Below are 15,929 nucleotides of genomic sequence, written 5' to 3' on the forward strand. Positions count from 1 at the left end.
ATATATTTCCACTATGCTTGGCACATAAGAAACAGTTAATAAATTGTAATACCAACCTAGTTAAAATTGCAATTATAAAAGGAGAAAGCGTGCTTTTTTGTTGCAAAAGGCAAATCAGCTCTTGGTGGCAGCAGGGAATTCACTCAAGCCCATTCTGGGTTGGTTTTAGCCAGCATCCAGGTGTTACCATGTGCAATCTAGTATTAATATATGAGATGCACAGGGGACACGGCTTCTGGCCCTGGAAAATGCCATGTAACCACTCAGCGTACATCTTATTTATTATCTCAAGTTGGAGGTAGGTACTCTGTAAAAACATTCCCAAAATAAAATAACTTTTCATTACTTAATTATAAATATACATGAATATATGCACCGAGGGGAAGGGCACACAGAGATGGCACCAAGGCAGAGTCATTCAATCTAGCTTCTAAAAAAGGGTTGCACACATAGAAATTTTTTTTCAAATGGTCCTAATCAAGGTTTGACCAGATTCTCATTCCAAAACATTGGGGGTTTCAGTGCAGACACAGAGGTGTGGATGAAGGGACATGTCTTGGCTGTTGGAGGTCCAGCTGCAAACTGGTCACTTATTAGCTTTGTGGGCAGCTCTTCATAAGCTCTTTTTGAACCTCAATCCTCTCATGTGTAAAATGGTGTAAATAAAAACAGCTTTCCTATTGGCTTTGGAGGATGATTAGAAGGAACAAAAGAGCTAACAGCCAATGGGTAAGTGGCCTGTAAAACTCTGACAGAGATCCTGATGTTGGTGATGATGATTTGCATGAAATAACTGTGGGGTATCTTACATGCCTAAGTGTTGAGGTGGGAGAGTGGAGCAGGTAGAACTGCTCTTTCCCAGCAACAACAAAATAATAGTAATTGCTATTAGTTAATTAAGTGCCAGGCACTGTTCTGATCCAATACATGAATTTAACTCAGTTTATCCATGGAACGTAATAATCATCGTTATGTCGCCTTTTCAGATGAAGAAGATGAAATGCCATGTGACATTGCCTCTTAACACTCTTAACAGAGGTTAAGAAACTTGCTCAATGTCACAAAGCCCTGAAATGCTAGAGCCAGGATCTAGAAGTTCTGCTTCAAACAAGAACTCTTAACCGCACAAAGAGGACAGTGCCCTAGAAGGAAGCTGTGCAGAGAACACAACTGTACTGTCAACCTTCTGTGAACTCAGCCCCCACTGGGAAGGCTTACTAAAGACTGAACACTGGAGGAGGCTTCTCAGCTCAGCAGGTGGCTAGAGCTGAGAGTGTAGAGGCTTCGTTGCTATTTTCTCTCTTTCTAGGCTGAGGCCTGAATTGAAGGGAATCACCCAGGAGGAGTCTTTTAATCAGTATTGACTGAGGTGTGCTGTACTCTGGATGCTCTGCCGCTGCCTGGGGTGGGCAGGAGAGGATTACCCAGAGAACAGCCTCTTGAAAGTAGGGGGGCAGGGAAGGTAAGTACAAATGGTCACATTCAACAGAAATACTTTGATCCCAAATTCCAGAGTTTAAAGATGGCACCTTATCCCTAAATGTGATCAAGTGACCGGCATATTCAAGGAACATACACAGAAAGATAAAAGAAATAAACTCTTGTAATACTTACTTCACAGCCTTGCTAAATAAGGACACTGTGTACATCCCCACTTGGCTGGAGTTTCTAACCATAAATGCTCCTTCTTTCCCCTGAAAAGGAAGGAAAATGTAGAAGGAAGAGAAAACATTTTTGTTATTTTCGAAAATGATTTTTCATGGTAGGTGGTAGGAAAATCTTTTAGATCCACCTTAAATATCACCAAGGGCACAGGTTATTTAACTATTGGCACAGAACCAAGCTCACAGTTTAGCTTTCTTCCTTTTCTCACTCATTATCTATATAGCTCTATCCTGAGTGTTTCAACTCTTCCTCTCCAGTTAGTTTTAACCCTCTCGGATCATTTTCTCTGTTCTGTACTTATGCAAGCCTAATGTTTTCATCTTTATGAAATAAAATTTAGAATCACATATCACCATATCGTGCCCTTAAAAGGGTTTAGAAAACCAAAGATCCAGAATGAATCATCTGTTAAAGTTCTACACTCAATTCGTCTTTCTCAATGACTTGTGCTAATTCTAAGCAGATTCAGATTCAGAAAGAGCAGATAATAAACTATGAATGTGACAAGACACCAAACGAGGTCATCACATTCTCACTAGCCCCCCTCAAAGAAATGATTGGTATGTTTAGTATTTTATCAGGTTAAACTATAACAAAGTGTCATTTTTAGAGATCACAAGAGTTTGCTATTGGTAATTCATACCAATTAGTAATAAAATCAGATTAATGTAGTCCCCGTCACAGCCGTTGTACTTTGGTCTAGGTGCTACCCAGCAGCCACAGAACTGAGGTAATCGGCTATATTGATGGCCCCATAAATCATCTCTCTTATTCATGTCCTGAGCAGTCTCCTCCCATGTTGACCCTGCCATGTGACTTGCTATGAGCAATGGGACCTTAGCAAACATGCAAAAGCAGAGATTCGATAAGTGCTTGCACTGCGGGGCTTGTTCTCTTTGACCACTGCCATGCTGTGAGGGGGCCCACGGCAGGCACATGCAGAAACTGCTTGGAGAAGAACTGTAGCACCCCAGTTGACTGTCTCAGCTAAACCTAACCCCGCAGTCAATCCAGCAGCCAGGCTGGGCATGGTGGCTCACGCCTGTAATCCTAGCACTCTGGGAGACCGATGTGGGAGGATCACCTGAGCTCAGGGGTTCCAGACCAGCCTGAGCAAGAGCGAGAACCTGTCTCTACTGAAAATAGAAGTTAGTCCCAGCTACTCGGGAAGCTGAGACAGGAGGATCCCTTGAGCCCAGGAGTATGAGGTTGCAGTAAACTACGATGATGCCAGTGCACTCTACCCAGGGCAACAGAGCGAGACTCTGTCTCAAAAAAAAAAAAAATTCCATCAGCCAAATGCAGCCACATGAGCAACCTTAAACAAAACCTGCTGAAGAACTGCTGGGCCAGCTGCTGCCTCACAGAATCATGAGAAATAATAAATCTTCTTATTCAAGCCACTAAATTTAGGAGTGGTTTATTATACAGCAGTAGATAACATAAATAGAAGTGTCTAGACCTGAAAGGCCTGGTAATCAATAAACTGGACAACCAACACTCTATGATGTCTTGACTGTCTAATTAGCAGTAAGGTTTCTAGGAGAAGTGCTTTAACCTCTGGGCCCCAAATTAAAAAGGGATTCTGTGAGGTTATTTTAAAGACAAGACTATTTACCTTTTGTCTCAGTAACTGCTCAGATTGTGACCTGGAGATGTTACCTGCAAACCAGCTGCAACAGGAAAGAATTCCATATTTGAGAATGAATACTTTTTAAATTGCATGACTTGGCACTCAACTTTCTAATCTGTAAAATGAGGCATTGGTCTACATCAGGGCTTCCCAAACCTGACTGCTTAAGAGAATCATCTGAAGAGGTTTTCGAAAATACAGATTATTGAGTCCCCACCATACAATTCTGATTCTGGGGTGGGGACACATTTGAATCTTTAAATGGGCTAGTGTCTAGGAACCTTTGGCTTCCTCCTAGGTGACCTCTAAGTTCTCCTCTATTGCACCACTTTGAATGAGGGCCAGAGATTAGACCAATGAAGAATATTCCAATGGGAAATTCAGGGTTGCCAAGGATGAAAGCTCTGTCTTCCAACTCTATCAATTCCTTTGAATAATCCAATAGAAGCACACTTTCTAACATCTATTTTCAAAGCAAATGCTTTTTTAAAATGGCTTTTATTTTTCAGGACAGCGATACATAAGTATCTAAGATGATATTAGGACAAGAGCAGTTGTACTGAACTAAGAAAAAGATGATGTGGGAGAGGCAGGTGTAATCTTTAACTATTGCCCCTTTTACTGAATTAGCCAAGAACATCATGTTTTACTTTATACGTGGAGCTCAACAGGCCAAGAGCTGTTTCTCATGTGAGGTCAACAGTGTCTATGCCCTTGTGGCTTTGGCCAAAACGTCATACTAAGGAAATGAGTAGGGTGTGAGGTGAAATCGTGCATGGGTTTGGAGGACTGGGAGGACCCCTGGCTAGAAGATAACAACTGAAGAGGAAAGAAGTATATGAGGCGTGGGGAGGTGGAGGGGAGGAATTGTAGGATAAAATCAAGGCAGAAGGTGTCTCAGAACTTGGCAGGAATGGATGGGAAATAGTTCTCTATATAATCTCTGTATTAGTTGTGGGAGAAGATGTCAGCTGGTGGATAGTTAAATAAAGTAGAAAGAGCCTTAGACCAGCCAGCTTGGAGTCTGGGTTCTAGACATAACTTCCCAATATGTAATTGTATGACTTTGAACAAGCCACTTAGCCTCTTTTGACCTTGTACTTGCCCATCTGTAAAATTAGGGAGAGGACTGATATTGTTAAGTTTGGTCTCTTCTAATTCTACCATTATAGATACTGTATTATTAACAGTTGAGATAGTAAATGATAGTTTTTCTTATTAGTTAACATTTTAGGCTAATAATAGCTAATCAAAATATCCTTCAGGGGATCTAACCTAGGATATATGCTCATGGGTGGATAGAAGGAAGGGATGATCAGGAATAAGGAGAAAGGCCTGGAGAGGCAAGGTGAGATGGTGGATATACCCTATCCCACCCTTACCCCCCACTCACTCACATGCAAACTTTGCCTGTGTCATAATTTTGCTGAAATCTGGTTCTGTTTGTTTTTAAAAATATTTCAGTATTTTAATGTCAGATCAGCAGAGGCCTAGGCCTAGTCCTAATCCATCATTTTCCATCTAAATCTTGGTGCCTCTGTCTTTAATGGAAAGGAGTAGAATTGCTCGTGAAGTTGTGCCCATAACACAAATGTGTCAGTGATCCTGATAGAATAAGAAGCTGGGAGCATGAAGCACGATGTGAGAAAGCTGAGCTCCAGATGATATAGCCCTATAGTCCTGAGCTCCCTTTGGTATCTCCTTGATTTTGAAGAGGAAAACTCTTTCGTGATAATTTCCCCAATGTCCATCTCTCTTGCACCACTTAAATCCAGAAAAGATGGTGGTAAAGGCTGTCTAAATGATCAGATCTGGGCTTTCTGAATCACAGAAAGACTTCTAATTCATCTAAATGCTAAAGATTAAAGTGCACAATTAGAGGTTCACTCCCATTGGTTTAAGTCTTTGTCTTCTGTTAAAGTGCCATTATCTTTGGAAATGAATGTGTGTTGGTCCTTCTTAGTCTTTTACGCCTTAGTATGAATTATTCCATCAGATGCTTTCCTAGATAGACGTTAGGGAAGAAGGTAAGGCTAAAAGGGAACTAGAAGGTGGTGAGGAGACCATCTGCAAAGAGGTGGAAGGTACAGCACATCTTCCCCAATGGGACAGGTATGCTAGGGCCAGGCTGGGTTAGAGGTGAAAGGAGGAGTGGAAACAGTAATATGTACTTTGTATAAGCTCTCACTTCACGTGTAGCCAATAAATCAATAACACAGCACTTGTACAAAAACAGAACTTGAAATATGCATAATCCTAATGTCCAAATGAACTTTGTGCCATTGGATATCAAGTGTCTGAGAAATACAATATGTTCTATTATTCTCACCTCTCCTTAACACTAATCTTTAAGTCTTGGGGACAACTATTTGTCCTTGTTTGTAGAATGATAGAACCTTAGATTTTGGAAGGGACTTTAATGGCCATTTAGGCCAACCTATCTGAGTATAGTAGGGGTGAGCACACATTCTTATTTGCCCAGAAAAGTCCAGTTTATGCGCTATGTCCAGGTGTAATTTTTAGTAGTGTACTTTTTCTCTCACTGAAGTATTACAATTTGGATGTTAAATGACAAGAAATCTTTCAACATAAATACTGTCATGTTCAACATCTCAGTTGTGCTACCATGTAAAACTACTGCATCATTAATAACTTCCCCCCAAATCTGTCTCAATGTTAATAAGAGCTTACAAACATCAGTCTGATGTGAGGCCTCCAGGAAAGAAAGAATGAGTAGAAACATCATATGCTATATCTACAAAGACAAAGTGAAATGAAGGGGACATTGGGTATATGATAAATCCAATGAATATATGCACCCAATTTAGATAATCCAGATTGGGCACAATATTTTCATTGGTAATAACACAGCTCATTGCCACCCATCATCTAGATAAAAGGCCCAGAACCTCACATGATTTTACCCATGTAAATACAGCCTCTTGAGAAAGTCTGAGCCATCGGTTTTAATGCCTCTGAAGAATAGGAGCATCTATGTCTAGTTTTAGAGGAACACAGAGAACTTGCAACACTCACTCATAATCATCCAGGTTTTCCTCTTCTTCAGATGAACTTGACTCAGGGAATCCTGAACTTGACTCAGGGAATCCCCTTAAGAAGAGTTGGGAAACAACACGAATGCAAAAATTATACAAGAAATAATCCAAGTGCCTAGCAATGCAATATCAAATGCCACCCGGCTCTCATCCACATACATAAAATTTAGACTGTTAAGTTTCCCTTTCTGTGCTTGAAAAAGTATCAGCAAAGTGAAGAGAGAGTCACTCAAAAGTTGGGTTCATGCCTAGCTTAATGAGAGCATGAATGGCTCTTTGATACAGGAGGTAGGTCCCTGGGAGGTGCCCAGGAACTTGGATTTCTTTGACTTTTACTGAAGAGTGTACTCATGAAACAGATGCAGACTTCTTTAGGGATGGCCGTAGTATAAAGTTTTAAAAATATCTTGGGTTATGTATAGATCTATTCTAAGGGAAGAGTTATTCAACTCTTGCTTTTCTTCCTGCTGGAGAAGCCTGAGCCAGGTATATTAATGTTCATGCTAATTCCAGTGTATATCATGAATAATGGACAGGAAAAAGCAGTGTGAGAAAAACTGTAACCCACAATCCATTGATTCAGACCCACCTAAGGGTTCAGAGAAGCCAACTACATGGATGTTTTTGGTTTATATTTACCTTAAATGTAAAGCCTAGTTGCAAAATTATTGTAAGTTTGGTTAGTTTTCCTGCAAATAGGAGCAAATCTCGGATGTAAAGGAATATCTGAATTTGATTTACCATGAAATCTTTGAGGTGCTATGATTTACAACATTTCTTTCCCTTTGGTTACTGCATGCAACATCTTCACTGCTGTAGAAAAAGAGAGAGCTATGTTTCATAAATTTATAAATTTATGTTCACTTGTAAATGTTACATGACAAAAGTAATTTTGTTCAGATATGTGTTAGCTTTATTTAACATTTTGACCCACACATTTCACCTGGTTTGGAAATTTAAGCTAATGAGTTACTTGCCCATTTTGGTCCTTTTAGGGACTCCAAGAATAAGAAGTAGTTTGGCAGTATTTCTAAACAAAAGAGAATCGTTAATAATGGCTCATAATGATCCCAAACAATAGAAAATCTGGCTTAATAAATTATCTTGACTGGGTTTGCCCTGATTTTCTTGTAGATATGCAAGCATTCTGTCACTTACGTATTTTAAAATAAGTTATTTTCCTCTTTGCTGTGGTGATTACAATTAAGAGTCTTGAAAATAATGAACTTTTAACTCCATCTGGACCCAGATGGATCAGCAGGATTTTCATCACTCTCTGCCACCCATTATTTTATCTCATTCATTTTGGGTGTTAAGCAGAGCATGAGGAAGTGCCTACCTCTCAAAGACCACAGGCTGTTTTATCTGGAATGTAGGATCTCTTTCCTGTTTGTCTTCATAGTCCAGGTTTTTTTTGTTGTTGTTTTTTTTTTGCAAAGCCACAGTTCATAGCAACAAGCTTCCTTAGTAAGGAAGCTTCATTTCAAGGAATGCCCGGAGAAAGCCCTTAAATACTAGAATGCTTCCCTCCTCACCTTTCCAAAGAGACTTGCTCACTAGGATAGCTTTTTGGCTTCATCTCTTCATAAGAAAACACTTACTTTAAAAGGCCAAGCAATTTATTTGGGCTTCTTGTTGTTTTTAAGAACATGTGGAGAACGTCCATCAACAGTGCATCACTTAGGTTTACCCATATAATGGGTATTTTATAGACAATAAAAATAATCAGGTAGGTTGTACAATAATGTGAACTGTATACTTAAACATAATTAAGATGGTTAATTTTGTTATGTGTGCTTGGTCACAATTAAAATTAAAATAACTTTTAAAAAACTAGATATAGCCTTATATATTAAAATGGGAAAAATGTTGAAGATGTCAAGGGAAAAGAACAAGTAGCAAAGAAGACTTTGTGGTGAGAACCTGCGTTTGTAATTATATATACAGTAGCGTGTGCATAGAAAACACTTTAGAGGAATACACACTGAATATTCTGCAATATTTGAATGCTTTAGTGGGAGCATGGATTATTGTACTAAACAGAAAAAAATAAATATTAAAAAGCAGCTCTCGTGAAGATAGTAAGGATGACAGAAAGTTGATAAAAAGTCTTATCAACTAATATAGGAGCTGAGAATCATGGCTGCATTTTAAAAATTCAAGCTCCATGAAGACCTTTTAAAAATGATTATAATTCATTCACAGATGCAATGCTGCTCATGCTAAGTGACTAATCAATCCTTTGTTCAAATAACTTGCTTTCTGAAGTTCTAGGGAACAATCCAGGGTGGGGACTAAACCTAAGGGAATGCAAAATCTAAGGGAGTGTCAAAACTCAGTGATCAAGATAACTAGTATTTTAATGAAATGTTTTTAAAAATAAAAATTTATGTAAAAATCAACTTTTTAAATGCAGATAAGATCCAGTAATCCATGAGTTGGTACCTCTGCAGCAGCCCTATGTGAATCTACAGTTTTTCCTAGTTATTTACAAACTGGTCAGTGAATTTCACCGCACACCCCCCTCAATGAATCATTGAGGTTCCTGTCAGGAAGGGGACCTGACACACAGTTAACATGACACTCATTGTCCTTGCATCTGGGCTTATTGATCGTTTCCTTCCACAAGAATGCTGGGCTACAGGCAAACAAATGTAACCCCTCCCATCAGGCACCAGGTATAGATTAATACACTCAGATTCTAGCCCCACTTTGGAATGAAAAGGACCATGGCTTGTTATACTGACAAAAACAAAACAATATCAAAAAGAATACACTCACATTCTTTCAAGTTCCACATGGCCCTGGGGCTGCATCAGTGGCCCAGTGAGCCATTTGCTTTAGGTAAAAATGATGAGGATGGAAGGAATAAAGGAATAAGAGGACATGGGAGGAAACAAAGAAAAGAGATACATGGTGAGCCAGAGAGATGCTGTGTATCCACTACAGGGAAAGGCACACACCGGTACCCTGTAGGGATGCTGATAACTGAGTGAGAAGATGGTGGACAGTGGACAACATGACAGGGAGGGAATTTGAGGCAGCAAATAAGGAACAGGAGCCACTTGACCCTTTCTGGGTGGTCATCTCACAATTCAATTCAATTCAACAGTTATTGAGCATCAAGTGTGGGGCAGGCTTGGCGCCAGACCCCAGAGATACATGATAAACACAATTTATGTAATGCTTTTAAAGTGTTTTCAATTCTGGCTTTAGAATCTTTAGAAGACCCATCAGGTCAGTAGAGGTGAAGGTGTACACCCTGAGAAGGCAAGCCATGGCCTTGCTTGAAATGCTACTTGACATTGGCTAGTGACGCTGAAGCACATTACAAAAGAAAGCCCATCTGAAGCTCTTTCATAGAAAGGATATATTTTAAAGATTCTGTGTTCTGGAATGTGGGGTTGTTTGTGGGAAGAGGGATAATAAAGGGGAGGAAATAAAATGTTCAATTACTACTTAGATTATTGGATGGGATAATCTAAATGGAAAGTCTATGGTGCTCAGCTCCAGTGGGGCCCCTGCTTCCCCAGACCTCTGGCTCAAGTGCCAAACATTTTCTGAGAGGACAGCCCTAAGGCCTGCATCAACAGCTTTGAGGCTGAGGTTCAAGGCAGTGGGGTAGTGTCTACTCTCCATACTGGGCAGCTGGCCTGAAAGCTGGGGTTTACCTTTTCAGTTTTCTTACTTGCCACCAGTCAGGGCAGTCTTCCCTTGGAATATACTGCATGTTGACATTTGGCTGGGATCCATAGTTCTTCTTTGAGTCACTGTCATATTGGGCTAGAGTGGTACTTGAAGATGGTGCATCCATTTTGAGAACAGGAACTGCCCGAGGAATCTTCAGCTTTGGAGGACAAGGGATTTTAAAACATCACAATGAGGCACAGATTCAGGTACTGAGAACTCACAAACTATATCAGCTGTTGAAAGAAAGAAAGAAAGAAAGAGATAGAGAGGGAGGGAAAGAAGGAAGGAAGGAAGAAAAGAGGCAATATTGGCGAGGATATGGAGTGACTGGAACTCTCATGCTTTTGCTGGTTGGAGTATGAAGTGGTACAACAACATTGGAAACTTGTTTGCAGAATCTCCTAAAGCTAGATGTACACATACCCTATGACCCAAAAATTATATGTATATACCCAACAGTGAAGCCAAAACACCAAAAAGGATGTTCATAGTGGGATTAATTTAATTAGGTAAAAACTGGAAACTTCCTAAATGCCCATCAATAGGATAAAATAATAAACATATTGTGATTATAGTAGGCTGAATTATGGCTTCTCAAAGATGTTCATGTCCTAATTCCCAGAACCTGTGAATACTTTACATGGTAAAAGAGACTTTGCAGATTGTGATTAAGTTAAGGATCTTGAGATAGGGACATTATTCTGGATTATTGGAGTGGGCCTGATGTAATCAAACAGGCCCTTATAAAAGGGAGGCAAGGTGGGCAGAGATTAGAGGGAAGATGTGAGGATGGAAGCAGAAGCCAGAGAACAGAGAAGCTGCTACCCTTTTGGCTCTGAAAACGGAGGAAGGAGTCAGGAACTAATGAATGAAGGTAGACTTTAGAAGCTGGAAAAGGCCAGGAAACAGATTATTCCCTAAAGCCTCCACAAGAAACACAGAGGTGTGGACCCATTTTAGATTTCTAACCTTCGGAACTATAAAAGAATAAATTCGTGTTGCTTTAAGCCACTAAATTTGTGCTAATTTATTAGAGCAGCAATAAGAAACTAATATAGTGGTGTATTCACACAATGGAATTCTATACAGCAATGAAAATAAACTACACCTACATACTAAAAATAGACAAATCTCATAAATTGAACAAAAGCAGACAATAAATGACTATATACTTTACGATTCCATTCATATAAGGGTCAAAATCAGGCAAGCAATCTATGATGTTGTAAGTCAGCGATGTTGTGTTTCTCTATTTGAGTGTGAGTTATACAGATGTGTCCAGTTTGTGAAAATTCATCAAGCTGAACACTTAGGATTTGTGTGCTTTTCTAAGTGCATGTTATACTTCAATTAAAAATTCACATTATGTATGTGTGTGTTTGTATGTGTGTGTGTGTGTGTGTGTGTGTGTGTGTGTGTATCAGCTCTGAATTTAATTTTTTTCACAGTGTATTTTACTTTTTTTTCAGTGGTATCATTTATTTGGAGTTAAGGCTTTGACATTCTAGAAATTTTAGTTATTCAAGACACCATTATTTATGAGCTGTGAGGTTGGTTATCTTCAAGATAAATGCATTGGAAAGTTCCTTAAATGGGAATCTGAACAGAACAGCTAGAGAGTTGGTTTTTATTTCCTCCACCCAGAAAGTAAAAGTCCTCTACTGAATGCTCTGGTAACAACAGAACAAAGGAAAATATGCTTGTCACAATACCCTCTCCAATCCCTGGTTCATTCGGGCAGCTTATAATCAAAACGGGCTTAGGAACCTTGGCCGCTGATTTGCCTGACTGATAAGTTTTAATATATTGTCCTAAGAATACCCCGTCAGAGACTAGATGGTTTCTGGCTGCTAAATTATCTTCTGCCCTTAGATTTGTTCAAAATGAGCTCTACTGGGAATTCACCCCTTTTAAGTGCAGGAATTCAGTGGCTTTCAGTGAATTTATCAAGTTGCATAACCATCACCACAATCTAGTCTTTCCATCACCCCAATAAGATCCTTCCTGCCCATTTGCAGTCAATCCTCATTCCCACTTTGGCCCCAAGCAAACACTAGTCGACCTCTGTCTCTGTAGACTTGCCTATTCTGGACATTGCTCTTAGGTATTTTAAAGGGCCATAATTTTCAAGTTTCAAGACTGAAGCATGTATCCAAACCAAAACAACAATGTCACCAATAACGAAGTACAAATCCCAAACAATAATAATTATTTCCCAGGGCTGCCATAACAAATTGCTAGGCATTGGCGGATTAAAATAACAAAAATTTATTCTTTCACAGTTCTGGAGCCCAGAAGTCCAAGGTTTCACAAGGCCATGCTCACTCTGAAGGCTCTAGGGCAAAATCTTTCCTTGCCTCTTCCAGATTCTGGTCACTCCAGGTTGCTATGGTTGGGATGTTTGACCCCTCCTAAACTTATGTTGAAATTTGATCCTCAGTGTTGGTGGTGGGGCCTAATGGGAGGTGTTCGGGTCATGAGAGCAGATCCCTCATAGATGGCTTGGTGCCATTCTCCTGGTCATGAGCTCTAAAATTTCTCACGAGAGCTGATTGTTTAAAAGAGGCTCCCTCTCTTGCTATGTGATCTCTGCACATGCAGGCCCCCTTAGCCTTCTGCCATGAGTGGAAGCAGCCTGAGGCCCTCACTAGATGCAGAGTCTGGTGCCATGTTTCTCGTATAGCCTGCAGAACCATGAGCCAACTAAACCTCTTTTCTTTATAAATTACCTAGCCTCAAAGTGTTCCTTTACAGCAACACTAATGGACTAACACACAGGTGTTCCTTGGCTTGTGATAGCATAACTTCAATCTCTGCCTAGGTCTTTACATGGCCTTCTCCTCTGTGTCCTCTCATCTTCTTACAAGGACACTAGTCATTGGATTTATGGCCCACCCTCATCCTGTATGATCTCATCTCAATCTTTAACCAATTACATGTGCAAAGACCCTGTTTCCAAATAAGGACGCATTTTGAAGTTCTGGAGAGACATGAAATTTGGGGGACACTATTCAGTCTACTAGTATAATGGATTATTTGTGTCCTTCATGTTGGTTCACAAAAATTATATGGTTTTTACTTAGAATGAGAGAAATAAATGTGTGTCAATGTGTGTAGCCAAAAAGAAGTACCCAAGACACTGTAGACCTGATGGGTGGGTCTTACCCTTATTTTTGGGTGAGATTTAAGAACCACTAGGAAGCCATTTTATGTGCCTCCTGGCATTCAAGGAGGCTGACACCTGCCTGAGAAGCCTAAAAGCAGGAGACTGTGGCTCTGAATCCACGGAGGTACAGTGAAAAGAGAGCCGCAGTCTGTACTGTTAGAGCAAGCTGCATGTAGTTTAATTAACCAGGGCAATCAAAGTTTTTTTTTTCCTATAGGCCAACTCCACCCTTGGGAAAGAGTTGGCTGAGAACCATCTTGAAAGGAGCTCTACCCAAGATGGATAAATTGACCCAGTGGAAGGGTTGAGGGCTGGAAACCCAAGAGCTGAGGATCAAGACATCTCCTCTCTTACAAAACTACTTTTGATCTGTCTCCCAGTGGGAAACCCCCAAAAGTCTCTCATAAGACAAAGAATCAGCATTGGGAAACATCCGGACACCACCATTACCAAATCATGATAGAACCAGCTACGTATGAGTGTTCCTTTTGCATTAGACCCCCTCTTTCTTGGCCCTAACCTTGAAAAGGTCAAAAATCTCAGCCTCTCCGCAACCCTCCCACAAAGCAGGCTGCCAGCTGATGCAGATCCTAGCTAGGTGAAGGGGAGAAGTTTTAACTTGGAATGATGTTTGGAGTCATGTGATTTGTTACATTGGATGGGGCAACTCAGAGGCTGTTTTCATGACTACTAGTAATTGGGGAAATTTTTATCATTTGAAAGTGACAGAAAAACTATGGAATCTGCCTAAGACTTTATTTGGAGACAGAGAAAAAAGTCCACCAAGTGGCTTTGAAGAGATGATAGAGAGAAAGAATTATGTTGTTTTCTGATTGTGTCCCATAGAGTCCCATTCCATCACCAGGATACTTCCACAAGGCAGTCTTGGCCATGTTGGCAGTATGAAAAGAATGATAGCTTAAAACAGCTGCCTATTATATGTAATACCATCTTAAGGACTTCTCCCATATGCACCATTTATTTGGTAACTATTTATGGGCTTACTGGTTAGGAAAAGACCCAGTGTTACAATTTGAATCCATTATTTGATACTACTCACAGCTATTAATGATAGTTCATGGTTTTTCTCTCTTTACTGAATAGTCTGAATGAAGGCCACATTTTCTAGTCTTGAATCTGGCAACTCTTGGTTTATTTAATATATCCTGACTATGAAAAACATCTTTAAATGTTGACTCACCACCCTATCTGGGAAGATAGGAAGTCTATGTTTCTCTTCATTGACTGCAGTGTGCAGATCAGCATCTGAAAAGTAAAACAAAGTAATATCAGAAGGAACTTTAAATAAAACAAAGAAAAACACCCAATGCTATGAATGGAAGTAATGAACCAGCTAGTGTGAACAATACTCCAGATTAATTGATTTCAGACAGACATCTGGAGTGATTCTGTTGTTTTACTGTATAATGCTCAACTCAATGCCACTCCTCCATCATCAATTATTGACATCTTTCCAAATCTGGATTAAAAAGTTAAGTTACTCTAAATCCTATAAACTATAAATTTATACCTCATTTCTACCTTGTATTTGAGTCACAGATATCTAATCTCATCAGGTAGTACATATGAACCTAGGGGTCAGAATCCATGTCTGATTCATGTTTGATTGGCTCATATAAGATACCTTACTCATTCTTGGAGATTCATAAATAGCTGATGAATACATGAGCAAACCTATTGCATTCTTTTTTTCCTTTTCTTTTCATAATTGTTGATTTCTCTTTCCACCATTATATATATATATATATATATATATATATATATATATATATACACACACATATATACCCAAGCTGTGAGTATGAAGCCACTGTATGCCTGATCAGTGGGATGACCATATGACTTATTGCCCAAACTGGAACATTTTTGACATTTAAAGGATATGCTCTTAATAATTATGGTAGGTTACCAGACATGGCATGAGAATGTCCCAAACAAACTGGGGTATATGTTCAACCTACTAGCAGGCCATGTATTCTGGAAAGAGGGTAGACCAGGGCATCTTGGAGACAAAAAGAAATGAAGACACCCAACTATTCCTCTTCTAGTAGCTATGCCCATAGGCAGCCCATTAGCTCAACAGAGGAAGCCAAGGGAGTAAATCATGGTTGGGCAAATAGAAAGTAACACAGCTGCTCATGAGCTGCAACACCTCTACCCTCTATAGTTTTCTTCTGAGGCTGGCAGAGAGCCTGTGGCACTCAAAAACACATGGTGGGTGCCATCCAGACAGAGCCTAGGAAGATAATCCCAAGACAATGTTCTCTCTCGCCTTTTTCCTGATACTTCCAGGGAGTTAGGGCAAGATCAGAGCTGGAATCTGGCCTGCTGGATAATGATGCTAGACCACAGATAGAACCATTGGGGAAAATGATTAATACTGTAAGGAGACATTACTCCTCAGTTCCTCAAAGTTTGGGGAAGATCCACCTACAGTAAATTCTGTATAGTTCATTAAATCACTATGATTTGTGAGAATAATGGGCAATGTCATCCAATTGAGATTAACAAATATTCATTGTATAGTCTAATGGAGGTAGAAAACACAATGAATATCTATTAATTGATTTTACTGTAAAATTAATTAACAGTAGTAGCATTAACATGACTTTTGGATATCAACACTGTTAGGGTATGAATTTGAAAAATATTTTATCTGCCTGTGTGTTTTCCAGTTCATGAAGTGCTATCATGTAGC

At 39.7% G+C, this 15,929-nt stretch overlaps 1 protein-coding gene across 1 annotated transcript in view; it reads right to left on the reverse strand.

Annotated features, from left to right (window-relative positions):
• Nucleotides 1-15,929, reverse strand: part of BMX (BMX non-receptor tyrosine kinase) — a 47,659-nt gene that overhangs the window by 16,142 nt on the left and 15,588 nt on the right. Inside the window, exons 6-12 of the mRNA XM_012638698.1 lie at nucleotides 14,412-14,476; nucleotides 10,026-10,201; nucleotides 7,096-7,167; nucleotides 6,335-6,409; nucleotides 3,284-3,338; nucleotides 1,615-1,694; nucleotides 1,381-1,400 (exon numbers count right to left, since the gene is read on the reverse strand). Of these exons, the coding sequence (XP_012494152.1) occupies nucleotides 1,381-1,400; nucleotides 1,615-1,694; nucleotides 3,284-3,338; nucleotides 6,335-6,409; nucleotides 7,096-7,167; nucleotides 10,026-10,201; nucleotides 14,412-14,476 (543 nt within the window). The remainder of the gene's footprint in view (nucleotides 1-1,380; nucleotides 1,401-1,614; nucleotides 1,695-3,283; nucleotides 3,339-6,334; nucleotides 6,410-7,095; nucleotides 7,168-10,025; nucleotides 10,202-14,411; nucleotides 14,477-15,929) is intronic.

This window comes from Propithecus coquereli, unplaced genomic scaffold (assembly GCF_000956105.1).
Source record: "Propithecus coquereli isolate 6110/MARCELLA unplaced genomic scaffold, Pcoq_1.0 Scaffold132, whole genome shotgun sequence".
Classification (NCBI taxonomy): domain Eukaryota; kingdom Metazoa; phylum Chordata; class Mammalia; order Primates; family Indriidae; genus Propithecus; species Propithecus coquereli.